We start from the raw sequence: 27840 nt of genomic DNA on the forward strand, positions 1-27840 counted from the left end.
CAACGCCCCCAGTCGTGTCTGCTGTCAGAAACAAAAGCATTCTCCTGCTTTCATTTTCTTCACTCTTTGTTGTGTTTAAATCCAGCAAACATTTTCACGTTTGATGTTCTTTTGTTAAAAGACAACTAACTCCCACCCTCTGTCTTGAAGCTAAAAGAGCAAGTTTGAGCCATTTGACCAAAGTTATTAAAAGCTGCTCTGTTTTGATCTTTCGTTGCAGAACTCTGGCCTAACTTAGCTGAAAGTGCTGTATTACATTTGTAATCAGGGTTAAGATTAAAATATTATACCTAGGGCCATTTTTGTCCTCGATGTTTGACATTCGGAGACATTTGTATACACAACCACACACAATATTGTTTTTTGTTCTCCTGATTGTGTTTTATGAGGTGAAAAACCTTGAATTTTGGGCATTTTTTTTGTCATTGATTATTTCTGACAGATCTTTTAATACATCCTGTTTATCAAAATCAATACACTTTATGATTCTGTATCTCAAAAAAACACTATTGCTTTTTTTTAAAATAGTTTTTTGATTCCATATAACATTTTAACTCAGATTGTATGCATACGGTGGTGTGTTCTTTATACTATGATAGCTTCTCCTAAAATCAGATTTAAAAAATCACAATATGGGTGTTGATGTTATAAATGGTTTGTCAGCAGCAGCACTGTGGAGATAATGAGCATGAACATCATACGTTTATGTAGAAAGTGTCAATTACCACTCAGTCATCCAGTGATTGCCTGACTAAATAGAGTTGCTTAAATGTGTGTAGGTGATTACCCTGCTTGCATTGCACTATTTTTAGTCGTCCTTATGTAAAAGATGGATGTATTCATTAAATGTGTGAGTGGAAATGTGTTTTCTGGATGGCGCTGGGGAGATTTTGCTCCAACATGAATGATATGGAAGAACAGTTAAAGCTAATTTTGTTGATCTGCGTGACTTCATCCCCCGGCTGTGTTTTTCTTAAAAAATCTATTATGCCCTCCATTGTTCGACATGTTTTGACTGCAAACTTTTCTGCACAGGAAATCACTGGCGTGGACACAAATTGATTAGCCTAAATGTTCATCAGAGTACACAAAGACCAAAAGATCTGTCATTCTTAGCTGTTCACATCAGAAGCTCTCAGGGAAGAGTAGATCAGAAATGGCTCAGGGTCAGAAATGGGAGCCAGCTGGCTGGTAGATGAGGTCTTAGGCAACCATTTATTTTGCTCTGTCCTTTAGAGCTTTTAGCATAAAAGCAGTGAGTAGCACAATGAGGTGAAGGAGAATCTAGGGTCTAGTTCAGTGCCCAAAGGGAAAATTCATCACTATATTTGGTTGATGTTTTACATAGGGCGATGTGGAGCAAAAGAGGCCTGGGGAATATACAGAGTTATACTAAAAACATTAATGTATTCCTTTATTTTTTGTCCATTTTTATATTAAATTATAAATTCAGCATTAATAGATGCTGGAAGTTGTACATGCAGTTGTACGAGAAATGTATTGAGTGTATGAAATCACTCACTTTCAAGTATATGTGCTGCAGCAGTCCATATATCCAGGTTTCGAGTAGCTCTTTGGTAAGATAATGATGTTTTGCTGATTAACAGGTAAACTAAATTCAAGGGGCTCACTGTGAGGTTCAGTTACTCACAGTAAAATAGCAGGAGGATCATAGTGGGTGGCCTGTTTCCCAGATGCTGTTTTATTCCCACCCAGAGGAGATTAACTAACCAAAAACCTTTCTATATAGAGGCACCAGAGAGCTGCTCAGGATAGTGCAGTTGCCCATGGCAACAATATCAGTGCTTCCAAAGACAAACACAGAAATACAATATTCAGTTGGAAAACGGGGAAAATAGACACTCTTATTCTCAAGTGAGTGTTAGTACTAATTCTCGTCACCTTAGCTGCCTGATTTGGTTGTGAAAGTGGTTTCTTGAATATCAGGAAAGTATCAGGGAAACACACATTTCCTGCTCTGATGTCAAATGAACAAACACAATAAACAGCAATGTATAAGTCGCACAATGGGCAAGAGCAGTAGCAGGAAACTAATCAATTGGGATGTTGTCCAAATCATAAATAAAACAGAAAGCAATGATCTGCTAATCCTGACATATATTAGAATGATTATGAATTGAGAATTTGATGCATTCTGTTTTGTTATCCCAATATTTTTGGAACTGGGGTTGTAGTTTGTTTGTTCCTACCCTCTAATACGACCCACAAGAGCAAGCACAAATCGACATCCCCCTACAATGAAATCCTAAATGTAACTGGCATTTTTTAAATACATAGTTAACATTGTGAAACAATTGCAGTTTCCTACCTCTCTTGGTTTTAAGAGATTAAAATAAGTAATATAACTTAAGTTATAAAACCTCAGCTTTGACTTTTGGTTTCACATGTGACAGAAAACAGTAATTGCCTGGTTCAAAGCCACTCTATACTGGGAACCCAATTTGTTAATGTCTATTCCCCTGACCAATGTACTTGTCATTCAAGATCAATGCTTCAACCTCAACCACCTTTGCAAATATATTGAACAAATCTGGTTTCCTCTACGGATCAGGCGGTGACAGACCTGTTCATCCACCTTCTCCCAACGCAGATTTTGCAGCTCATAATACGTCTCATTATATTTACTACAGCCACTAGAGGTTGCTGCCTAACAATACACATAAAAATCGGTTGTATAAGCTCCTTGTACAGAAACCTTGAGGAGGCCGAGGATAGTCTCCAGTTTGAATAGCAGTGCACAGTATAAATAGCAGATTGGACAACGTTCTATTGTGCTCCTATATTGACCAAAGGATTAGAGCCAAGGTGGTGGTTAGAGAAGTCAAACAGAGGGCAGATGTCTGAGACAAAAGGCAGTGCATTGGTGCCCTCAACAGGATGGAGGCTGTCTAAAAAGGAGGAGAGGAATAAGGCTTTTAATCAGAGGTTCCTCTCAGTCTGAGCCACTTCTCTGTTCTGCTCCACTCCCAGGAGGTGGTCATCTGCTGTCTCTTCACAGATTTCATATCCAAACAGAATCACATTAGCAGTCTATCTCTGCATAAAAGTCTCTCATAAAAGTCAAGAGCACAGAGAAAGCAGCATCACAGGTTTCTTTACTGTGTGTTACTGTGAAGTCCTACTTTAAACACCTTACTCCCTGTTGCACAAGGAGAGTGAAAAAACATTTTTTTTTTTTTATTAGACTTTGTGAAGAGTTGGGTGTGTGGTCACAGAGACAGACACTCAGATCAACAGCATGCAGTGTATTCAATAAATACATTCATAAAGATTTTAATTATTTTATCTATACATTTCTGTGTTCTGGGGCTGTAAAAGAAGTGACATCACCCAATGGCTTGCGGACTACTGATTGAAGCCTTGAGTTTGGCATATGGCCCATTGGCCTCTTGGTTTTTTGGAAACCACCAAACGCTAAGTCACCAGCTAACACTGGGCGCTAGCTGGCTAGCTTAAATAGCAAGGTGCATCCATAGTTCATGTTAACCGTCATATTAATTGGGAGGTTTTTTGGCAAGGGAAATACCGGCTTAAACAAAATTACCATTAAAAAACGGCTGACTATATATGTATTTTAGTATGCTAAACAAGACATTTTATGGGCAACCAAAATATTACAAATAACTTTCATGGACTGTAAACACATTGTGAAAGGGTCAAAGTTTAAAGACTAAAACATGGATTTTTTCCTATATGTTTTAGGAAAAGGTCAGCTGAGGTAATAAGTGAAGTGAGAAGTAGGATAATTTTCTCATAGACTTCTATACAGTCAGACTTCTTTTTGCAGCAAGTGGAGTTGCCCCCTGCTGGCCATAAGAAAGAATGTTAAAGGCACTTAAACTTCATTTTTCAGTCCTGGATTGTAGTAATTGTGTCTGTGTGTGTAATTATGCAGTATAGCCTGGGCTGAATGTTGCTCAAACATAAAATAGAGTCTTTATCCATTAGCTCCAATGACCTTGGATCCCTATATCAATCACATACACCAACTCAGATGGCTGCACTGGAAGAGAATATTGAGATGTTTGATTGATGATGGCTTATGTAAAGGAAATGTAAAATTAATATAGCTTTCTGAACCATGTCCCCCTGTCTCTTTGCCAGTGCATGCTGGCAAAGTTATAAAGCACCAATAAGGTAATACAGAGTGTGGTCCTCCAAATGTCAGAGAAAATGTTGCTTGAGGGAGTCATTGGCGCAAATTCTTCTCAGAGGAAATAACTTTCTGAACACCTCATGAAAAATTACACTTGTTTAATTCTCAATATGCGTAATGGCAGGCATGTGGCAGCAGAGTGTGGTTTCATATAGCCTCCCCTCATGGAGATTGTGGAAGTAAATTATTCAAACTAACTTGAGTGTCTGTGTTGGAATGTTGCTCTTCTTAGCTGCGGCTTGTCTATAATGCATAGTTACTCCCTACATTAACAGGATTTTTGCCTCCATAACAGACCAGAATGCTTCTTCGCAACTAGCTCGTATTCAGAGAGATGAAAGCGAAAGTGAACTACTGTGATAAAGCAAGGATCACATTGTTCATGCAAGTTTTATGAAGGACTGAAAAGTGATCTTTTCCCCATCTCACAGACAGTGCAATTAAACTCACATCTCCCAAATGAAAGTTACTGATAAAGTTGGATGACAGACTCTTGTCACAGTTCATCTTACCAAAGATATAAAGATAAATGTACAAAAAAAGGAAGCCTTTGAATTAAATTGCATTGTGGTCTTCCAATTTGGATGGTACAACCTTGATGTTAGTTGCTGTGGTAACAAATGTCCAGACTTTCATGTGTTTTCAAAGTACTTTATTGATTTTTATGCACCGAGTCATTTTTCCTTTTCCTTTTGTTTTTAATGACTGTTAATGACCGGTTGCTGCGGGATAGTAAAATAAGAAAAAATCAAACAGATATATAAAGAAGTCACTATGCATTTAGCAGTTTTCGTGCTCTAAGCGAAATTACATTTGCTTCCAGCTTCTTGTCCTAATTGTCCTCCCTCTGACTCTTGGGTAACTGTTCATGAATTGTGCAGCATGGCTTGCCCACTTGGCGCTCGATTACTTAGTCCGATGTGACTGTGCAGGCATCATTTATTAATGCTAGCTGAGGAAGATCAGTTTCACTGTCCACCAGTGGGTGAACCTTTTCAGCTTCTCTGTAAGCTGTGAGTGCTGCGACTCAATGGCATAATGCACCTACCGCCTGCAGACAAAAGAAATCAAAGATCACAGTATCTATGACTCAATACAGGCACATTGTGGCTGAGGGACAGAAAATGGATTTTGTGGAAATTTTCAGTTCAAAAACACATTATGAAGGCACAGCGTCTGAAACTGTAAGTACAATATACATTTTCATGTTGAAGACCTTTGAAGAAATGTCAGTGGCAAAGGGTGTAATCCTGCAGAAGTATTATCATTATAGAATCCTATACATGCTTCAATTCTTTGACTTTTTATACATTACATCTCTTGGCTTAAATGTGTAAATCCGCGGCACCAAACACTGCTCGTAATAACATGGCTGTTAGCTTTACCCCAGAGGCTGAAATGGAGGGCACAAGTAGGACGTATCAATGAGGTGAACGGGCTCCAAAAGTGTCAGACAGCATCCAGTTGTGTCCACACACATCATTTGCGCTGCAGGAAATGTGTTCTAAATATACACCGAGGCCTGCTCGCAGCTAATGTACTGTAGGTCAAATAAATCCATAACCATGTGGAAACACTAATATCCCCCAAACACACCACTGGATTGAGGAAAGAAAGAAAGATTGTTTCCTGTGTTCAGAGCTCGACTTTAAATGTGCTGCACAGAAGTAAAACACAATTTTCAGCTACAGTGCATGTTCTTTTATGAATTAGTTATGATTTAATGCATCCAGTAGCACTTAGTTTTGTTGATTAAATGAAGTGACTCCAGAATTCGCTTCAGCTTAGGTTGCATTATTTTGCAAACACGTGCTGAACTCCTGCACTGCATGGCTTTAGAATTATGGGTGGGAAAAAAGATTGATACAGGAATATATTGTGTTAGTTCCTGTTGGTTATATTATCAGTGCAGTGGGGCCAAATATCGATCATGCTGGCGTTACAAATTAATTCCCCCACCAATTTGACTTACCAGAGTCATTATTTCATGACCAATCATGGTGGTGGTTATCAAATAAATTGTATTCTTCCTTTAAACTTAAATTTTAACCCAGTTAAAATGACCCAGTTCCACCGTTTGCTAGTTTGGCTATTTTGCATTGAAATTATGCCAAACGTGGACATTGATGAGTTGTAGTCAGCAGTGGTAGAATGTAACTTGGTACATTTACTCAAGTATTGTACTTAAGATTTAACATAAAAAAACATGATCAATTTAAAATGATTACAATTGTTTTAAATAAGGCCTCATAACAGTGTATTAGCTTGCCTTCAGAAAATGAAAACACTGCTTACATAAATGCATCAATACAAAAAATATATTCATATATTCAGAATATATATAATAATTTGAGAGGGTGCATTCTGCATAAAGACTACTCTTTCTTTTGATTCTTTATGTACATTTTTATGCTGATACTTTTGTACTTTTACTTGAAATGTTTGAATGCAGTGAAGTACATTTACAGTGTGGTTTTAGTACTTTTACTTAAGTAAGGGATCTGAATACTTTTCCACCACTGATATCAGTGTGTGTGTGTGTGTGTGTGTATGTGTGTGGAAAAGAGACATTAAGATAAGAATTCATGCCATTTGTTTCCATTGTTTCATCTCAGTTCTGTGAAATTAGCACCACAATGCATTGAAAAGATACATAATTCTTACATTACGGGTACAGTCTATGGTATTTTGCCGACTTCAGTTACAGAAATATCATGATATATTGTAAATTATTGTCTTGCAATGCATCGAGTATTGCAGAGTCTCTGTATTGTGATGACATCATTAGCGTGAGCATCGTATCGTGGGTTACTCTGTAGTTTCACTCTTATTTAGAAAACGTTGTAGCCTTTCTCTCAGGTTGTACATTGTGTTGATGAGTTGGCAATATTTTATTCATACCTCATGAAACGGGCACGTGCGCCCATACAGACAGACGTATTCATGGGCACACCCACCACGCTAACACACAGTCTCATGCAGATACAAGCTCCCTGCACACAGTTTATTATCATCGGTACAGTAACTGGGGAAGCATTTAGAGGGAAAGAAAGAGGAGCTTTGAATAATGAATGCGAAGAGCCCTGTTACACGGCAAACAAGCCTTTGAAGTGACATAACTTACTGCCACTGCTTTCATAGCATCACCAGTGTGCAGACACAAAGACAGAGATAAAGGGAAGACGAGGAGGGTGGTGCAGACAAAAAGACACAAGAAAACATTTTAGCCAATAACAGTTCTGCTGAATACCAGGACTCTGCCAACTTGTAGCTCAGGGAAAAGGCTCCCAAGAAATGTGTTTTGTTGGGAGGATCAGAAAATCTTATTTAATCTCAATTTGGACACGACTCTCACACAATAGACTACAATTAATTGTTTTGTGAATGATGGTTTTAGCCGCTTTCTTTTCTCTTATAAACTTTATCAAATCGTCTTGGCATTGAGCAAATCAAATAACCACTTTATAAGAAAAATCCTCTGGGCTTCTTTTATAAAGAATGTGCTGACATCTAGAAATAAAACCAATTTCATGCCTCTCAAAGCACAAGAGTGAGGCATGACAACTCCGCCTGTGTGCCTAGCTTACGTAATTAATTTGATTTGTATTCACTGAGTGAACTGCAGCTATGGAACATTGTTTATCACGCTGGAATCAGACATTCTCTTATCACTTGGGCTGAATCACTTCATATCGGCCCATGATTCATTTATTTCTATTATGAATGAATATTATTATCTTTGTGACAAATATTATATTTGAATTTTCGGAGTCATAATAACTGATGATCATCTAGCCTATGTGTTTAGTATTACAGATGCTGTGCAGCTAATTAAACTGCACGTTAGGATCTAAAAGTGAGCATTATTTTTCATTTCATTTTTTCCGCTGCAGCCACAGGACAAAATCCTCAGGCTGGCCGCCCCCTTCAGGGACCGGGAATGCTCCACAGGGACCCCCCAATGGATGGGACATGGGCAGCAATAGAGAGGGGCGTGACTGCTACATCAAGTAAGTGCCCTATGTTTAAAGAAACAAAAGGGGGAGCTTTCTCTGTCCCAGATGTTTCAGACGCTTTGCCAACCTGTGATTATTCCAGCCACGTCACTGTCTCCATCTGTGCGTTCAGAATACTGATTCTCTGTTCCCTACGCTGCTGCGCACACTCTGCCCCTGCCTACTCTCACTCTCTCTCACACTCTCACACACCCACAACACTCCTCATGCAGTCTCCCAAATGCAGAAGAGGGCTTTTGAGAGTGTGCGTACGCTGCCGCCGAGGAAAGAAATTCACCTGTGCGGGGACTTGTTTTGATCCGAGAGTCTGCACGTTCCCCAGAGGATGCTGGGTTATAGTGTCGTCGGCGTAATTGATCCGTCGTAATTGGCACTTCTGGATATCTGCACAGGCTGGTAAAACTCTGCACGGGCTCTTTATATGTTTGTGTGCACATGTTCTCATGTAACAAGTGACTGTTTGCTTGTTGATTCGGCTGGGCTATTTTTCCTGAGGTGTGGAATATGCATTCATACTGGAGCTAAAAATATTGCTGCATTCATGAACCCCCGTGCATACTAGATTGTGACTGTTTGTGCAACATTTTTGGTCCTTTTACATGTTCACATAATTGTCACTTCTTGTCATTTAACATTTGTTATAAGGCTGAAGATTTGCACAGTAGTTTTTGTCTTAGCTGCATATTTCTATTTAAAAAAATAATCTGTGTATTTGCACGGTACACAAAACAGGAGGTGAGCACTTGTCACACATGGGTTATAGCATGAGAAGCGTGATGTCAGAGGAGTTATATAAGAAGTAAGGAGCAGTGAAAGTGCTGGATGCAGAGAGTGTCTGGATGAGGCAGATCATGGAGGATGCTTTGGCTCCAGCTTTAGCTTTTCTAAATTTGAGGAAGACTCATGAATAATCAAATGTCCGTTTCTGTTACTGTCCATGGTCATCTGAGGTTGTCAAGGCTCCAGGGTCCTGATGCTAAATTGTTGTATTCCTCTGCGGAACACATGTCTCGCCTGCATGACAGGAGCACATGAATAAAGCAGCAGCTATTTAATATTTACACTGTGTCACACGCTATTTCACATAGATGTAATGTAGTTTAGAGACTGCTGTGACTTTATTCTGTAGGATTGCTCAGCAAAGTAGATGAACATTATTGAAACATGAAAGATTTTACACAGACTTTTCGTCACGACTGAGTTTGAGAGGCACAGGATGGAAATGTCTTTTCACAGTAATACAGATTTGGGGGAAAAAATGACTAGAAGCAGTAACATAGGTTACATAAAGCATGAGTTTAGAATGTGATGTGTTTATGGTCAGAAGTTAATTTACATTTTAAGAAAAAAAAGGTAAGAAAAGTAACATTGACATCCAACTACTTTGACCTCCTCCACAGTCTGTGACACTCGTTATAATCGTCATATCACCGTATTAGTGGTTTGAAGAAACATATAATGCTGACATTTTCTTCTGGGTCGCTCAAAGATTTTAATATAAAGATGAGATAAGAAAAGATAAGAATTGCCAAATGAGGTTACAAAATGGTGACTGAGATTATGGCTCACTGATGAAAGTCATTGTATTTGCAGTATCAAAAACTGGGCATCAAAAACCAGTGGTATTCCTGCTAAAAATCACAAGCAGCACCCAGTTAGCCAGTAGAGTAACAATTGTTGTAGCCGAACAAATAAAGAAAAGAAAAATGACTACAGACGATAAAACTTTAATACCACTTATCACCATAGGTGTCGCTAAAGAGACTGAAACGGAGGTCTTCGAGCTTGTAAAGTCAATTTAAAATGACTTCATTAAACACCATTTAATAGACAGCGCTGCATTTCCATTTGGGTGGTTTAGAAAAATCACAGCAGCAAGTCCCCGAAAGGACGAGTGACACAGCAAAAAAAAAAAATATGCCATTGCAAACTGGCTGTGATTGCATAATTTAAAAAAAGATTGTGTTCCAGGCAAGACAAATATAACCGTCTCAGCACCAGAAAGTTGTGAGCCGTGTCACAGCAGCCTTTCAGAATAACAGGATATTGCTTTTGGTAATGAGCTTACTCCACTTTGCACACAATATGCTTTAAGAAAACAATAGTAAAAATAGTCTTTGTACAGTGACACTGAGGCAACATTACTCATTTTTGTTCATCTTGTTAACTGTAAAGCCCACAGTGCAGCTTCTGATTGCTGTATAGAGTGTTGTGGAGCTACACTAGCAGCTAATGAGTATGATTAGGCACCATTAGATGCATGGTTGTCTGCACAATGGGAATCCAGCCATGTTTAGCAGGTGGCCGTGCAGGGGAGGAGACAGTACTCTTCCTGAATGCTCAGGTCCATATGGTTTAGATTTGTGCACAATCTGTTGAGTTTGTCATTTAAAAGAGATAAACTGACACATAAATCCAAACTAAACGTGTCTTTGAAGGAATTTCAGAAACGAAAAGTGATGGAGGTCATTGTGGGGTAATTGCTTTTGTAAAATGACTAATTCCTTGTTTCCCTGTTTGTTGTTGGGGTGACAGCAGTAAAGACAAAATGTCGTTTTTACGCAGAAGGAATTTTTGGCTTCTGTTTTGTATGGAGGCTTGTCTGAAATAATTATAGACTTGGATGTTTAATTACAATCAGATATTTAGTGATACATTTAGAAAACACTTTGGTTGAGTTGAATGCCTGTTGCATTTAAATGATACAATTAAAAAGCTCTTTGTGAAAACAGTTACTAAGTAATAATCCATTTGATATTCTGGCCTCTCGCTTCAACTACAGGCCGGTGTGTGTTGTCCTGTTAATGCCGGGGTTTGGAACGACTGATATTGATATGATATTATCACATTATACTGACATGTAGTTATGAGCAAAAAAAAAGAAATTTCCCGATGGTGGTGGTCCCATCTGTTGTGTTACATCAGTTTTGCTGGCTTAATGTTATGTTACCATACTATAATAGCTACTGATTTGGTGAGGAAGCCACTTAAAAATATTTTTAAAGAAACCTTAAAAATGACCTTTTTTATATAATGAAGATTTGTTTCACCGACACAAAAGGGGGTTAAGTATGACAACAACAACAAAACATTGGTATAGGCCTAGAATTCCTCAATCTGTCCATCACTACTGACATGATATGAGAAAAATGTTATATAGTAAAGTGAAGGTGAGTTTAATGGAAATACTATACAGGGCCTGAAATACTAAAGGTAGATTTTATTTATGTATTTATTAGGCTTGTACCATAAATAGCAAGAGAGTTTCCCATCCTCACATTGTAATGCAGTCAGTAGAGTTCAATTTACATTTTAAGAAAAAGAAGGTAAGAAAAGTAACATTGACATCCAACTACTTTGACCTCCTCCACAGTCTGTGACACTCGTTATGCTCATTTCATATCACCGTATTAGTGGTTTGAAGAAACATATAATGCCGACATTTTCTTCTGGGTCGCTCAAAGATTTTAATTTAAAGATGAGATAAGAAAAGATAAGAATTGCTGAATGAGGTTACAAAATGGTGACTACCACACTTAGCTACTGAATTGAAGAGGAAGCCACTTAAAAATATTTTTTTTAAAAACTTAAAAATGACCTTTTTCATATAATGAAGATTTGTTTCACCGACACAAAAGGGGGAATAAGTATAAAAACAACAAAACATTGTTTTAGGTCTAGAATTCCTCAATCTGTCTATCACTACTGACATGATATGAGAATATTTTTATTTTTTTATTATTTTATTTATATAGTAAAGTGAAAGTGAGTTTAATGGAAACACTATACAGGGCCTGAAATACTAAAGGTAGATTTTATTTATGTATTTATTAGGCTTGTAAATAGCAAGAGAGTTTCCCATCCTCACATTCTTATGCAGTCTTGTTCAATAATACAACACAGCGCTTGCCGGCGCCGCTTTCATGTCAGAGAAATATAACAGTGTTTCAGGGCTAATTGTTATTTTTACTCATGGAAATTTGCTAAGTAAGCCGCCAAAGGAAACTAAACTTATTTGAACTTATTTGACACAAACATGTTTTCTTTTTAGGATGACTGAATGAGTGTTTCCTCCTTCGATGACCTCAGGGACAGCCCACTCAGCTCATTATTTTCAATTAGCTCCACCTTTTTAGTCTTGTTACTGCAGGCTTTGCACATATTTGCCCGTCTCTCTGTCTGCCAATACTGCTGTACCACACCGCAGTGAAACTACAGGCTTCTGTGGCGATTAATGAGGTATTTTTACATGCATGCAAAATTGTTTTTGAAATGGCTTTGAAATTGAACTATTTGTTCTGTCGTTTAACTAATTTTTCACATACTTTCTATTTTCTATGATGTTTTGTCTACACTCGTCAACACATTCAAACACACACAGGTTTCCCCTTTGTAAAAAAATTTCACCCCTCCTTTTGAGTGAGACACTTTCAGTAAACTAATTAAATTGATCAAAGTATGAGTGTGAGATTGAGTGAGCAGTTTATATCATACTGTAGATTGGTGATATTGTATTAAAACACCTAATATATTCTGCAAATAATCTAGCTATAAGGTTGCTTGGTAGCCATTTTAAAGCCTTTTTCTAAACAGATTTTCACAATAAAGGTAAGCACAGACACTGATTTACGTCATTGCAGAATTAAAAAAAACTGGTTAACTAAATGTGTCGATTATCCGCTTTTTTCTCTTTTAAATGTGGGATTGTACTTTGTTTCTTTTTTATCTTAATCTCCTCTTTAATTCTTAAAGAGCCTTTAGTTCAGAAGAAATGTTTATCCCAAAAACAGCATGTATAAACAATATAAAGTCAAATATATCTGCCAAAAAACAGCCTTAAACACATCTGTAGGCAGGAAAGAGAGAAGATGCTGTTTTATCTTTTAATAACATGTGCACCTTAATGCAGATCAGCTGTGTTACCAAACTCACCAATGGAGGACTTGGGGCTATGTAACTTCAGGTGAAATCAACTTTTGCCTTCTGTAGTTTAATACGGCTCTCTCTCTCCTAGCACCACACGACAATTCTACTCTTTAAAGAATCGTCACTAGCACTTATTGCTGCACTAACGGCTTTTATCTCACTATACCTTGATTGTTTCCCTTTTTCTGTAAGTTGCTTTGGGTAAAAGCATCTGCTAAATGACTAAATGTAAATGTAAATATGGCTCATTTGGTTGAACATTTGCTTTGATTAGAGTATCTTTGTTTTAAGTCGGTAAATCATCTTTAGGTTAGATTTAGGTGGTTTATTTTAAGGCCTGTTTTCTACTGTAGGTGTCTGCTGTCTTCACCTTACCTCATACAATAAAGTCTCTGTTTTACTAGAATTGGCTAATAAAGTCAATGTTTACAGACTGATTGCAATATTTATCTTACTTTGTCTGATATGCTCTTCTTTTGGGTTATTAGGGTTATTCAAGGTCTGAGTTCTTGTGCATCTAAAGTTCTCTGTAAATGTGAATGTAGGATGAGAGATAAGATCTCATCTATCATCATTTTTTTTAGAACTCATCCATTTAATTTATATTATGTCTTAAAGTTCTTCATAATTAAGGGCATGGAGTCAGGCACTGGCCAGATGCCACGGGAGCCACCCACTTTAAGCTTCATTTTGTCTGTTCAGGAACCTTTGGGTGAAGTCACGGACACTACGTCCACATTTTATACAGTCTACGACTCAAACTCATTTTTAATCTTCTTCATTGTGCCTTTTGTTCTTTTTTCTTTGGCAAATAAATTACACCCAGAATACAAAAGAAGTGAGGTGGAGAGAGAGTCTGTCTGTACAAAAAGAACAATTACACATAATGGATAGTGAGAAGGCAACCAGATGAGCCGAACAAAAAGTCCACAAGACTTACCATCTGCCATCAATACAGTACAACACAATACAAGACCAATTACATAATATTATGTGTATTATTAACATTATATCACTATTTCCTTTTTAAAATAGTACGCTTATGATCAAAACCAGCATATTGTGACACATCCAGGCATAATTTATAACAATACATATCAACATATGTCGATCACTGTACTATATAGTGAGGTATGCATCATGGGTATTAATCAGCAGTCCTGCAGATAAACTATGTAAAGGGAAAAAAGTGTGAAGCATCCAAATATGACAACATCACAGAGATAAAAAAAAAAAAATGTTGTAAGTTTTCTTTCCACTTCCTGTCATCTCTCATTTTCTGTTTAGCAGCTGCATTTTACATCCCAATGACAGAACACATGTTCATTATTTTTTTTCTGGTCTGTAGCTCTGGGAGAGAATTGCTGATTCCTCCTCCAAAAATCTCAGTTGACAATCACTTAGCTTTGAACATCTTGTTAAACATGATGTTTTTTTCGTAGTATCGGGATTGCGATTGACAGATCTCTCTGTGTCTTTGTGCCATGAAAGATTAATTGTTAGTATTTAGTGGTGAATAGTACATGTGTCAAGAATAACTGTGAATTACACACTGTCTGCCCACGGCTTTAATTAACCAACATTGCTGGCACCATACGGAGCTGCTGCTGCTGCTGCTTTTGCAGCCAGAGAAAGTGGAGAAACACTGTAAAAACTCAGATCACAGACAACGTGAATGCTCCATACAGTTCTTGAATCGTCTTTGAGCTTAAGAAAGGAATAATAACTTTGCTGCAAGGACGGAGAAAAATGCACGGACCAGGGAAACTGAACAAAATGGTCAAATAATTGTACAAAGAATTCTTTAGCGAGATAGCAAATCTCAACTCTCCACATACCTGTCCTTTATGAGTGTGGGGCCTATTCTGTCACAGGTTTGTAGTATATGTGAGTACTACAGAGAACCCTAACTGCTCCTTGCAGTGGATATCTGCAATGTGCGAGTACAAACACTGGAGCTTGATTACTATCGCCCACATGTTCTATTTTTACAGCATTGCACTAGTTCTTTATTTCAAGACATTGGGCCTCTTGCATAATATTTTTCTTATTCTTAACTTATATTTCAGAAGAATGTTTAGACTTCAAAGGGGTAAAGAAATGTACAACACATTAATGAAAATATCTGCACTCCTACACAGGTCTGGGCCACATGTAAATCGAAAAATTAAAATACCAGAAAATTGGTAAATACGACAAGTTCTTCTAAATCACTAAAACAAGCCACGGAAGCGTTATGTCTGTTTGTATGAGTGGTTTTTGCAGGAGGCCATGAATCTTGCATGTTTTCTTTAAACATTTTGGAGATTTAGATGCAATGCAAACATCATTTTTAATACATTTGGTAGTTACATTTATTGCTGTCCCCTTATATTGAAGTTTTCAAGCAGCTTTCCCCAGACTAGAGTTGCAGTTGTCATTGTCTTTTTGAAGGTGATTCTTTTTTATTGTTTGTGTTATTTCAGCATTCATATTTTAAATTGGAGCTTATTGATGATTCATTTGCCCATCAGGTCCTCGGCTAATTTATATAGGGGTGTTATCAATCAAATTATAGAATTATCAATCAATCAATTTTCTCCTGCAGTTTAAACTATCGTCAATTTAAAATGCAGATTTAAGTGTTCTTTATGGGTCCCCTACTTGTGCTAATATACAACATCAAATTTATCATCCCATTGGTGTCATGAATATTTTTAAGACCTCACTAGCAAGGCCAATGTAACATTTCTGTGGCTTCACAACACATGGAAGCAGTGCTTTACATTGTAACTAAGGCAACCAGTATTGACGACTATTGATGAAATATCTTTCTATTTCTCCCCACAGCCACGTCTCCCAGAGCAGCTCCCTGGAGGAGGTTCGTCTGGACGGGGACAAGTTTGTGCCGCCAGTGCCCCGGAAGGTGGAGATGAGACGAGACCCAGTCCTTGGCTTTGGATTTGTGGCAGGCAGTGAGAAACCTGTGGTGGTTCGCTCAGTGACACCAGGTAAAGTGGCCCAGCTGCACAGTGAGCACTGATACAACAGTGACTCAGCCGATCCATGGCCATTATCAACACAATCCCCTAAGCGGATAAAATGCTCCTAAAAAGTAGCCAGAAAGGAGAGAGGGAAACCCACTGAGGCTGTAGTCTACGTGCATGATTCATTGATTTTAACAGCGCTCAATGAGTAAGCATTCATTAGAGCCTCGAGCCACAAGAAGGGAAACCAAGAAAATCAAGAATAATGGCATGACTGTGCAAAGCTTGTACCACTTAACTCTTGTTTGGTGTGTTGGCAGGGGGTCCATCAGAAGGCAAGCTGATCCCAGGAGACGAGATCATCATGATTAATGATGAGCCAGTCAGTTCAGCACCCAGGGAGAGGGTTATTGACCTTGTCAGGTATGACCACACATTAAGGTGAGATGTCATTTGCCTGCCGTTGAACCTATTGTTAATAACTTTATAGTGTCTATAAAACGTATCTACCGTTTTTGAAATTTTTCATGTTTTATTGTCTGAAAACAATGAGTCAAAGTAGATTTAATGAGGGGTTTTTTTACACTGATAAACGGAAAAAGATTTAATGTCAAGAGAAGAATCTCAACAAAGTGATCATAAATAAATACAAATACAAACTCAGTCAGACAATTAGTTTTATGTTGTGATCACACCAGATGTAAAGCAAATTTTTACCAATCGTTACCATCACTCACCCACTGTACACGACCAAATATCTATAAAGTAAAAAATCTGCACTGACCCACCACTGGTGTAGATACTGACAACGTTTCTTTCCAACATTTCTTTTCGTCATCACCTGCTTTGTACCCGTTGTGGAATTCCCAGATACGATGCAAAAAACACACACGGTCATGTCATACAGCTCAGTGAATTTCTCAACCTCCACCAGAAAACTGTGCTTGGATGACGGCTTCCACTACAACAGTATAAACCCAAAATAAGGAGGTTTTTATGTAATTGAATTGCAATAAATGGATCAAAATGATGCTGAAATAACTAAATCATGATGTAGATTTGTAAAAAGTCTGATCTTGTGCTTTCTCAGGCCTATTCGCAAGATGACAACAAAATAACTTTTAAAATCCTTGTTTTCTAATTAGAGTTTGGAGCAATCAGGGTTATGCTATGCACTCACATTAAATCCCCTTTTGATTTAATTCTGTAAAACAATAAAACAAGGCAACTTCCAATGAAGGTGCAATATGGACACTGTCAAACTACTTCTCACAGAATATATATATATATATATATATATATCGCTGGACAGATATGGTACCTTATTGTAGCCACCTGCTCCATTCACCATGATTTAGCTGTATGCTGGTGTTGATGTTTTTTCATGCGTCTCATTAAATTAATATCACTGACACAGCTGAGTGGCTGGCTGTGAGCGTTTGGTCCTCGTATGACCTGTGCAGCAGTCTGTAAACAGTACATTAGTACAGGGAAAAGTGCCCATGAGGCCACTCCTTCGAAGCTTCTGTGGCCTTGAATGGGATCGGTCTCTGCAGTAAAACTCTGGACTATGGAAGAAAGACGGGGCTGCCAGGAGCATCGCTGGGACACAATGTTCCTCATGCTACCGTCCACCACAGTGTCCTAAAAATGAAAACAACTGGAAGAAATATTTCCACATTTCCCTCACCCACATATTTTATTTGGTTTTGTTTGGATGTTTCATCAAAAAATATTCTCGAATTAACATTTTTCTGTGTCTTGCAGGAGCTGCAAGGAGTCCATATTGTTGAGCGTTGTTCAGCCGTACCCGGTAAGTTCCTCCGTCCTCTATGAATGAAATCGAGTACATGCCAATAGGCTGTTTGTGTGTTTGGAGCTGCAACGAAAGCAAGTCGTTAATCATGCCATATGTTTGCGCTGGCACTGGATCAGTAATGCCTTAGCCGAGTGTTACAGCCCCACTCACTCAAAGGGAGTCCAATTGCTGCAGTCTTTCCAAGTCTTCTCATGTTGTAGCGTCAGATCCTATCAAGACCTCAGACGAACCTGCCACATCATCATTTACTGGAGTCAAGGAGCACCAGATGGTTGTGAACACACGGTGCCAGGAGCATATACTCGGCCTTTGTTTACAGTTCACAAAATAAATCAGTGGAAATGTGAATTATGCTTGAATTCCCTCCAAAAGTAGATTCACATCATAACAGTGTGTTCACAGAGAACAACATATACGTGTTCGGCTTCTTGAGAGGTGCCATCTGATAATTCTCTGCACGTACAATAATCATGGTGTTTTCTATTCCATGCATTAAATTAGGGCTGGGCGATATCTCGATATTAAAAATATATTGATATATTTTTAATATCAATATGGAATTAGATCATATTTCATATGTCAATATAGTTAAATATATATATATATTTCTTTATATGTAAATGCTGCCCTTACTAGGGTTTGTCATATTTAGTTCTTTTGTCATTTCCGTTATTCTTTTCTCATATAAATAGATTTATTTCAGAAAAAACTATTTATATATTTATATATATATGACCTATTTTATTTCATAGGCTATTTTTATTTAAAATATTTCTTATTTAAATGTGCACTTTATGGAGCTTTGATTAAAAAAAAACAAAAGGTACTCCTATTATACAGTATTTATGTTCACTTAAATTAACACCTTTAATAAAACTACTTGTAACATGTCATATTTCACTTTAACTGAACATTTGCTCTCACTTTGCGATAAAAAAAAATATTGGCATATATATAGTATATCGATATTCAGCCTAAATATATCGGGATATGACTTTTTGTCCATATCGCCCAGCCCTACATAAAATACACCCCTTTATTGTGCATTTCAATTAATTTGTTTGTTCAATATGCATGAGTTTTGAGTCTTAAAAAAAACAGCCACTTAACAAGTGGACAAAAAAATTATTTGATTTGCAGAAAACAGTGGTTTAGTAATAGGTCTAAATAATCCAGCCTGTAATTGCTTTTGTTTGCCAGGAGTTTCTTTGCAGCTTCAATGACACAACGCCAGTGAGGGTGTCCTTCGCCCCTTACACAGAGCCGCTCTAATTGCATCAGCACTGAGTGGAGAAATGGGAGGTTGTCATGTTTGAAGAAGGGAACATGTCCTTGAATTGTGTGGAGCTGAAAAAATGCATGACTCATCTCTGAAGGAGCTGATTGTCCTTTAAATCTGTTTTTTCTTCTTCTTTCCCTTCAAAAGTCACCCAAATCGGCATTCATCAGCGCAGCCAAAAAGGCCAAGTTAAAGACTAATCCTGTTAAAGTCCGCTTCGCTGAAGAGGTCATCATCAATGGCCAGGTCCCCGTAAGTCACACTGGACACTGATTCATTCTGTACACATCAAGGTTCTGCACAGGAGGCGACAGCGACAGACTTGAACTCAGAGTGAAAATATCAGAAATCACTCACGGTAAAATGAAGACACACATGAGCAAGAAATGCACCTTCACTTATTTCTTTTCATCACTGAGGTGAAAGAGAAAAGCATGTGGGTATGATTGACAGAAAAAGAGGCGACACTAACAGGTGTTTTTCACTGTTAGACTATTGGGCTGTCGTATCCTCCGATCCTCTGAAGTGATTATAAAAAAAGAAGCATTGCCGTGTTTCTTTGTATTACTTACACTACAGTTGGCTCAATGTAAAATGTCATAGAAACTTAAATTAATGTGAAAACATGAATGTTTTAAGAAATATTTTGACATTTTTGGGAAAAATGCTAATTTACTTTCTTGCTGATAGATGAGAGTTTTGATACCACTTATACAGTATCTGTTACATATGAAGCTACAGTCAGGGGGCAAACAGCTCGTCTGTATCTGTCCAAAAATAATACAAAAAGCTGCAGACCAGCACCTTTGGTTATTGGCATGTGTGTGGTTTTATGGGGGGTTATGTGCTATTTCTTCACTGGGAACAGTAACTTTCTCAAGTCTTATGGTGGAGGTACACAACAGAACCCATGGTGGGCGGTACTTGGTTTTGGCTTGAGTGTTCTGTCAACATGGCGTCCAAGTCACAAACTTTCTAATATTACAGCTAAAACAACACTCTCAAATATTTTTCTGAGAACCTTTGAGGTGAGAAATATGCAGTGGAGTAACAGAATCTTGATTCATATTTGATCATTACTCGACAGTTTGATCTGAGTTTCCTGAGCCTGGTGCATTTCAAAGACATATCTCATTTGCATGAAGTTGAATCTTGATTATACAAATTCAGTCAGGAAACTCACAGGGCTGGAGCCATCGTGCAATTTGTGGCCGGATCTTTTGCTCTTCATAGCAAGTGAATGAGATCCTTCCACTTTACAAACCTCAACGGATCCAGTGTATCTCCACTTGATTCACTGTGAAATGTGATGTGCTAATTAGTGATCTTTAGAGCTGCTGATTGGCAGATTTTGTTACAGACCATTGCTAGCTGTTTCTCCCTGCTACAAGTTTCTATGATAGAAACCAACTCTTGGTTGTCGCCTCATAATTACAGATAGGTATAGGATATCAGTTTTCTCATTCCAGCAAGAAAACAAATATGTGTATTTCACAAAACCTTTTATTTTCCTTCTAAACCGTCAGTTACTTGCCTCTTAAATTTTTGGAAGGTGTGATCATTTTCTCCATAGGGTCCTCTAATTACAGAATCTTCTTCCCATGCACTTCAACTACAGGATATCAACATCTTTCAATTAGAAAAAGTGAGATTTGTTGATCAAATGATTCTGTTTCCTTCCTCAGGAAACGGTGAAGGACAACTCGCTTCTCTTCATGCCAAATGTTCTGAAGGTGTACCTGGAGAACGGGCAGACTAAATCATTTAAATTTGACAGCAGCACATCCATTAAGGTAGGTGGCGGAAAGAACCTCGCTTCACTATGAAATGCACTTGCATAATGTAAAGTGATGTTCAGTTTAAATGTTGAATGTTATTCAAAGTTGCACTTCACATTATAGAGTGGCAACTCCTCTCGACACCGCAGCCTTCGGAAACCTTATCTGAACTAAAATTATGAGTCAGGCAAAAAGCATGTTGAACCTGATTAACTGAATCAGAGAGAGAGAGAGAGAGACCTTTGTCAGCAATTCACTTTTCTATTTCATTTGAGACTGTAATTGTATGTTCAGTTCGTGTTTTGCACGTGTTCAACCGTGAAAATGATTTATGAGACCGAGCGGGCGGCTTCATCTGCACGGTTCTCATATCATATTAACTGTGACTTTCGTCTCTGTGAAAGGACGTCATCCTGACCCTGCAAGAAAAGCTATCCATTAAGAGCATCGAGCACTTCTCTCTGATGCTGGAGCAAAGAGCTGAGGGGTCTGCCAGCAAACTCATGCTCCTGCATGAGCAGGAGATGCTAACTCAGGTGAGACAGCCCTCTCGCGTGCTACTAAACAGGAAAGAAGCAGCTAGATATTAGAACAGAGGGAGGACAACACCCTAGTCTTCAGTACACAGTCCAGTATGCATCACCGAAATCTTAACAAGTGCTTGTTATTGGATATTAGTCACACACTTGACTAATGGGACCCTTGTTATCTTCTTGTGCTCTAGGTGACACAGAGGCCAGGGTCACACAAGATGAAGTGCTTTTTCCGAATCACTTTTGTCCCAAAGGACCCCGTGGACCTGCTGAGGAGAGACGCAGTAGCATTTGAGTATCTCTATGTTCAGGTGAATAACACCGGATGCACATACAATGCTGTTTATGATAAAAGTTTTTATTTATTTACTTTTAGAGTCAAACCTTTAATTGGAAATGTTGTGCAAATACACAACAAAATGTCACAAAAAACATGAATCTTGTAATCAAAGACAACTAAAAATATACAAAAATGCCACTTGGCCTGTAACATCATATATTTTGAGATCAGAAATATGGCTAATTCACTTCTAACACATTTTTTATATGTAGACTTTATTCTGATTTTCCATTCAAAGGTGTTGGTATAAATTAAGAGATGAACCGCCCATCCATCAAGGCTTAACATACATACATATTTATATACAGTCGTGGAAAAAATGATTAGACCACCCTGGTTTTCTTTAATTTCTTGTTAATTTTAATGCCTGGTACAACTAAAGGTACATTTCTTTGAACAAATATAATGATAACAATAAAAATAGCTCATAAGAGTTTAATTTAAGAGCTGATATCTAGATATTGGTGGCTCATGGTTTTCTTGATAATGATTTTGGTTATTATGGGTAAGGTCTCTTGCAAGTCAAGAGAACTTTCATAGTCTTACCAAGTGAAATAAAACATTTCAGAGACCCACAGAAAGGTTTTTAAAGACCTGCAGTATGCTAATCTTCTCACCTCAGAAGTGGGACTATTTGAGGCTTCAGTCTACAGTAATGGCCTTGGCAAACACATGGTTGCTGTAGGTGTGCAGGTGTTGTCTTGCATTTCGTGATAATAGGGGTAACTGAAGCTTAACCTCCTCCTGTCCTCTCCCTCTCCGGCTCCTCCAGAGCTGTAATGATGTGGTACTGGAGAGATTTGGGTCAGAGCTGAAATACGACACGGCCCTCCATCTGGCTGCCCTGCAAATGTATATTCTAACCATCAATACCAAGCAGTCCCAGAAAGTTTCCCTCAAGTATATTGAGTAAGTAGATTGGATTTCACACTGAGTCATTTTGTTTTTTGGTTAGCAAGTCCAGAATGCTCTCATACAATGAAACAAAAAAATATCTCACTAGTATTGTTCTGCTGCAATGCCAGGAGATGCATCCCTCCTGGTTAGTTAATGATTCAGATTGTACTCTGGCAGTTAATCAATGCACCACCTCTGGGTGAAGCAAATCGATCACCATACAGGAGTGATGACTTGACTGTTTTTTTCCCGGTGATTGAGTGACCTTCTCTAATCTTTATGAATCGTGCGTCTGCAGGAAGGAGTGGGGTCTGGCCTTGTTCCTGCCTCCTGCGGTGCTGTCTAGCATGAAAGAGAAGAACATCAAAAAAGCTCTCACTCACATCCTCAAAACCAACCAGAACCTGGTGCCGCCTGGTAAAAAGGTGTGTGAGTGTGCTACCTCTTCCCTTTTCTTTCTTCCCCTCTCTGCATCTGCAAGCCTCTCCATCTCTCTCTGCCTTTTACTACATCTCAAAAGACTCTTTACTGCCACCTAGTGGTGTGTCCAATATCAAAATAATGGTGCTGGATGGCCACTTAAACAGATAATATTGCACTTTTTTTTATACCTCCTTTGTCAGCTTAAATCCCATGCTATGTGTCTTCTTTCCTTCCTTATTCCAGCTGACTGCCCTGCAGGCAAAGGTCCATTATCTGAAGTATCTCAGCGATTTGAGGCTGTATGGAGGACGTGTGTTTAAATCCACACTAATTGTGAGTCTTCTCATTTTGTATGCAGCAAGTGTGTAACACAAAAACATAACATGTAAAAAAAAGGTGTTAAAATTTGCTGACTCTCTCTTCCCTTTCACAGCAAGGCGAGAAGCACACAGAGGTGACATTGCTGGTGGGGCCCAAATATGGTATCAGCCATGTGATTAACACCAAAACGAACCTGGTGGCGCTTCTGGCTGATTTCAGTCATGTCAACCGCATTGAGATGTATACAGAAGATGAGAACAGGGTTAGAGTGGAACTACACGTTCTGGACGTAAAGGTTAACAAACACTCTTCTTTTTTTAAAGATTAAAACCATGTGCTGACTCGTTTTGTAAATATTTTCTAAGGTAACCCTAACGACTGGAAGGCAGTCATTATAACGTCATTCTGCAGCCCCGCTTTCCCATTTATTTTGCACTCATTGTCTTCTTCTTATCTGCCTCTTTCACAGCCCATCACTCTCTTAATGGAGTCGGTTGATGCAATGAATCTGGCTTGTTTGACTGCTGGCTACTACAGATTACTGGTGGACTCTCGCCGCTCCATCTTCAATGTGGCCAAAAACACAGACACAAGTATGCCTGATATGATCACAACATGACTCATCAGAAACATGTTGCTTTTAAAATAGACCTGTTTCATCTTCTGGTTCCTCTTTTTCAGGCCATGCAGCAAGAGTAAAGCAGACCTACCAGGCCATCGAGTGCACATACAGCACGCCCCATAAAGGATTTGAAGACAGAAACAATCAGAGATGCAGCCAAGAGTATTCTGACCAGGAGTGTGAATACCTCGAGCACGGGAGATTTGAAGGCCAACCTGTTTACGTAACTGAGATCCACCAGGCACAGCACTCGATGCACGTGGCAGAGAGAGCGGAGTGCTGCAGAATCCCTTGCTCCCAAACTTACCTCAATGTCCCCAGGCCCAAACCCCAAGACTCCTCCAGGAGTGCAAAGGTCTCCTTCATATTTGGAGATCCTCCCTTAGACAGTGTAAACCCCCAAAACCTGGGCTACCAGAGACTGATGGATGAAAGCCCAGAGATTCTAGACAATCACAGCCACATGTATAGGCGCCTCGAAGAGGACTATAAGATGATGGATGCCATAGAAGACGGAGACGGGTATCAGTATTCTACCAAAATCTTTGGTCCCACTGAATGCATCGAGGAGCCGCTGCTGCACGATATCTGCTACGCAGAGACGACAGACGAGGCGGAGGATGAGGATGACATCAGCTGCGAGGAGGACATGGTGATGAGTGACATTGACAAGCCTATGTTACTCTCGCTCTCAGGGTCCAGCGATGACATCATTGACTTGACCTCCCTCCCTCCCCCGCCGGAGGGCAATGACGAGGAGGACAATGACGTGCTGCTGCACTCTCTTAACCTAGCCATCGCCGCTCCTCCTCCCGGCTTCAGGGACAGCTCTGACGAGGAGGAGCAGCAGCAGGGGGCCGGCACTCGGGCCCAGGGGGCCTGCAATGATATCCCAGTGTCTCTCATAGATTCGGTACCCACCCTCGGAGCGGAGGGACAGGGGGAGCCTCTGAACGATGCAGTGGTGTCCACCTTACAGGCACTCGAGGCCCTGGCTGCATCTGAGGAACAGAGTCCGGCACAGTCAGAGAGTAGCACAGGTTCTCCTTACACTATTGTAACGTTCATCCATTAACACCACACATGTTCCAGCCATTCACTTTTGATTTGTCGTTGTTGATTTTTTTTTCAATAAAGCCCATTTTGTCCTATGTTTCCATTTGTGTGAGTGTTTCTTCATTCATTTCAGCATACAATTTGTGTTCATTACAGTATCATTCATTTTGCCAACATTTGTTGTTGTTTTGTGGATCATTTTGTTTGTTGTTTTGAATGTTAATTTTACTTATTTGAATGTTATAGATGCCACAATTTTGTTGTAATTTAAAAAATCTGGTCATCTCCAAATCAAAAATACATATACTTGCCTCTTACCTGTAGTTTATTGTAGATTGTTTTGGTGTGAGTTGCAGAGTGAACATCGATAGCTTTTCTTTCCAGAAATCATGATCTGGTTACTCAAGATAATCTATAGACAGTTTCAACCTACAAGCAGTTTTATTTAGGATCTTTTTTTTTTCTTTTCTGAACAACGCAACAAGGCCTGTGAATTATCTTTAGTTTAGCAGGTCATGATTTCTGGAAGGAGACATTGCTGTTCAGTTTTTCAATTTTTTTGGCAATTCCAGCAAGTTAAGTGCCTTATAGTATAATTATATTCAAAAGAAGGCTTAGATTGATAAATAGCACTACAGGAAAGAAGAAAATATGTATTATTGACTTGGAGGTGCACTGTCCCTTTAAATAGTTGTTATATATAGATTTACATGTATTATTGTTGGGTGTCATTCCAATGTAATTATTCTTTTTTTTTCTCCCCTACATGCTGAATTACGTTGTCTTTACCATTAACTATTCATTCCCTGACGTGATATTTCTCATGTGCCTCAGATAAAGTCGTTAATGAAGTGTTTGTCTTTCTGTGGTACACAGGTGTAGAAATATCACGAGCATTTAGTCCTGAGTCCTCAGATTCTGGCAACGAGACAAACTCCTCTGAGATGACAGAGAGCTCCGAGCTGGCCACCGCTCAGAGGCACTCGGAGAACCACCTGAGGATGCACGTGGCCCTGGCAGAAGGATACCACCCGGTGAACGAGGAGAAGACAGAGGGCGCCGCACACGGTGACGGCGGTGCAGCAGCAGCTATGCAGTACCACCCCCAGGAGCATCAGGATGAAGAAGCGAAATCATCGGCCGTTGCTTCCTCCCAGATGTTTCACTCTGACGGTGGTGAGATGGAGCCTGAGACGATGGAAATAAAATCAGTCAGTGAATACTTCACTAAGATGCACATGGGCTCAATGATGAGCAGGCAGAGAGGAAAACAGAGGGAGAGCGAGAGCAGAATCCAAGGAGATCTCTCTGAATCCTCTGACAGATCTCACATGATTCCCCACGAACCAGCTAGAGAGGAGCCTCCTCATCTCGTTGGGAAGTACAACGCTTTCACTGTGAGAGATTCCTACTACATGAATCAACTTGATCTGGGGCGAACTCACTTAAAAGACAGACATCAAAACTGGCAGCAAAGGGTGCCTGGAAACAAAATGGCAGAAAATCTCCCTCCAGAATGTGTGAGTGAGTCACAGGCCTCCCACGTAGACAGGTTGACAGTTAAAGGAGAGAAACAGGACTCCAATGAGAGAAGCCAACAGTTAAATACCCGTGTCCACTCTCCATCCAAAGGGACTGTCCTTGGAGAAGGAGATGCCACTTCACAGGACAATGAGCAGCAGCAAATTAAGATTCAACCTTCAGAGCAAGATGTAACACGGCTATATGATTACCATGTGAGCAAGCGCATGTCTTCAATACAGAGTGAAGGCGTTCATTCTCTGCAGAGCTCACAATGTTCCTCTATAGACGCCGGTTGTAGCACAGGCAGCAGCAGCTGTGTCACTCCTATGGATTCTCCTCTTTGTGCCACAGACAATATGCATGTACTGTCAGAGCCCTCGCTCAAGGGGCTGAGTTATGTAACGGCTGAAGAGAAAGCGTATGGGCCACCAGGTCAAGGGAGGCTTGGCCACCCCATGGACCCGACCCTGCTGAGGAAGATCCACGCCGCTACCAGTGCAGAGCCTGGGTTTGGGATTACACGTGATGGCAGTCACCGAATGCCCAAGATAAAGGAAACCACAGGTAAAACTAACCAGTAGGGTGCTCTCTGTTGTCTGTCTGTGTCCGTGCATGAAAAAGGAACTTCAGTGACCTTTACAAAAGTTAATCATTGCAAGCAAATGAGGGACGAAATGTATTTTAAATGGTCAGTTCACTCAAAGTCTCAAAATTTCCTCATCTACCCTGTGGTATCTAGCTATAATATGAAAACAAGATTAAGAGTCAACAGGCATGCTTAGAGCTCTGTGAGGCTGTATTTAGGTACAGCAGTGCTTTGATCTAAAAGCCAATGCTGGCAGGCTAACATGCTCACAATCACAATGCTAACATGCTTATGTGAAAGCATCTATTTATACAGACAAACCTTTTTAGATGTTTTATGATTTTTTTTTGTTCTGTCTCAAATAATTAAATGCCGTCCCCTCTAAAAGTGTTTGAAATGGAATAAGCTTTGAAGTTCCATGTTTTAATGCTGGGGTAGGCAGGTTTTTTGGCAACATAGGGCAAAAAATCGACAATAACCTCCCAGCATATTGTAATTAAAGCAATCTGAAAGAAAACTACATTTCTTAATGTCCTCTTGGCTCTGCTTTCAGGCATTAGAAAAATCTAGCCCATGA

At 39.3% G+C, this 27840-nt stretch overlaps 1 protein-coding gene across 1 annotated transcript in view; it reads left to right on the top strand.

Moving 5' to 3' along the window:
* The window catches only part of frmpd4 (FERM and PDZ domain containing 4), a 32346-nt gene that overhangs the window by 1882 nt on the left and 2624 nt on the right, over nt 1–27840 (top strand). The window contains exons 2-16 of the mRNA XM_059342183.1: nt 8071–8187; nt 15949–16109; nt 16406–16508; nt 17853–17898; nt 19331–19435; nt 20869–20976; nt 21366–21497; nt 21686–21805; nt 22607–22743; nt 23030–23156; nt 23398–23487; nt 23588–23770; nt 23945–24068; nt 24157–25137; nt 26030–27241. Of these exons, the coding sequence (XP_059198166.1) occupies nt 8071–8187; nt 15949–16109; nt 16406–16508; nt 17853–17898; nt 19331–19435; nt 20869–20976; nt 21366–21497; nt 21686–21805; nt 22607–22743; nt 23030–23156; nt 23398–23487; nt 23588–23770; nt 23945–24068; nt 24157–25137; nt 26030–27241 (3746 nt within the window). The remainder of the gene's footprint in view (nt 1–8070; nt 8188–15948; nt 16110–16405; nt 16509–17852; nt 17899–19330; nt 19436–20868; nt 20977–21365; nt 21498–21685; nt 21806–22606; nt 22744–23029; nt 23157–23397; nt 23488–23587; nt 23771–23944; nt 24069–24156; nt 25138–26029; nt 27242–27840) is intronic.

The sequence above is a fragment of the Centropristis striata genome, chromosome 10, assembly GCF_030273125.1.
Source record: "Centropristis striata isolate RG_2023a ecotype Rhode Island chromosome 10, C.striata_1.0, whole genome shotgun sequence".
Classification (NCBI taxonomy): Eukaryota; Metazoa; Chordata; class Actinopteri; order Perciformes; family Serranidae; genus Centropristis; species Centropristis striata.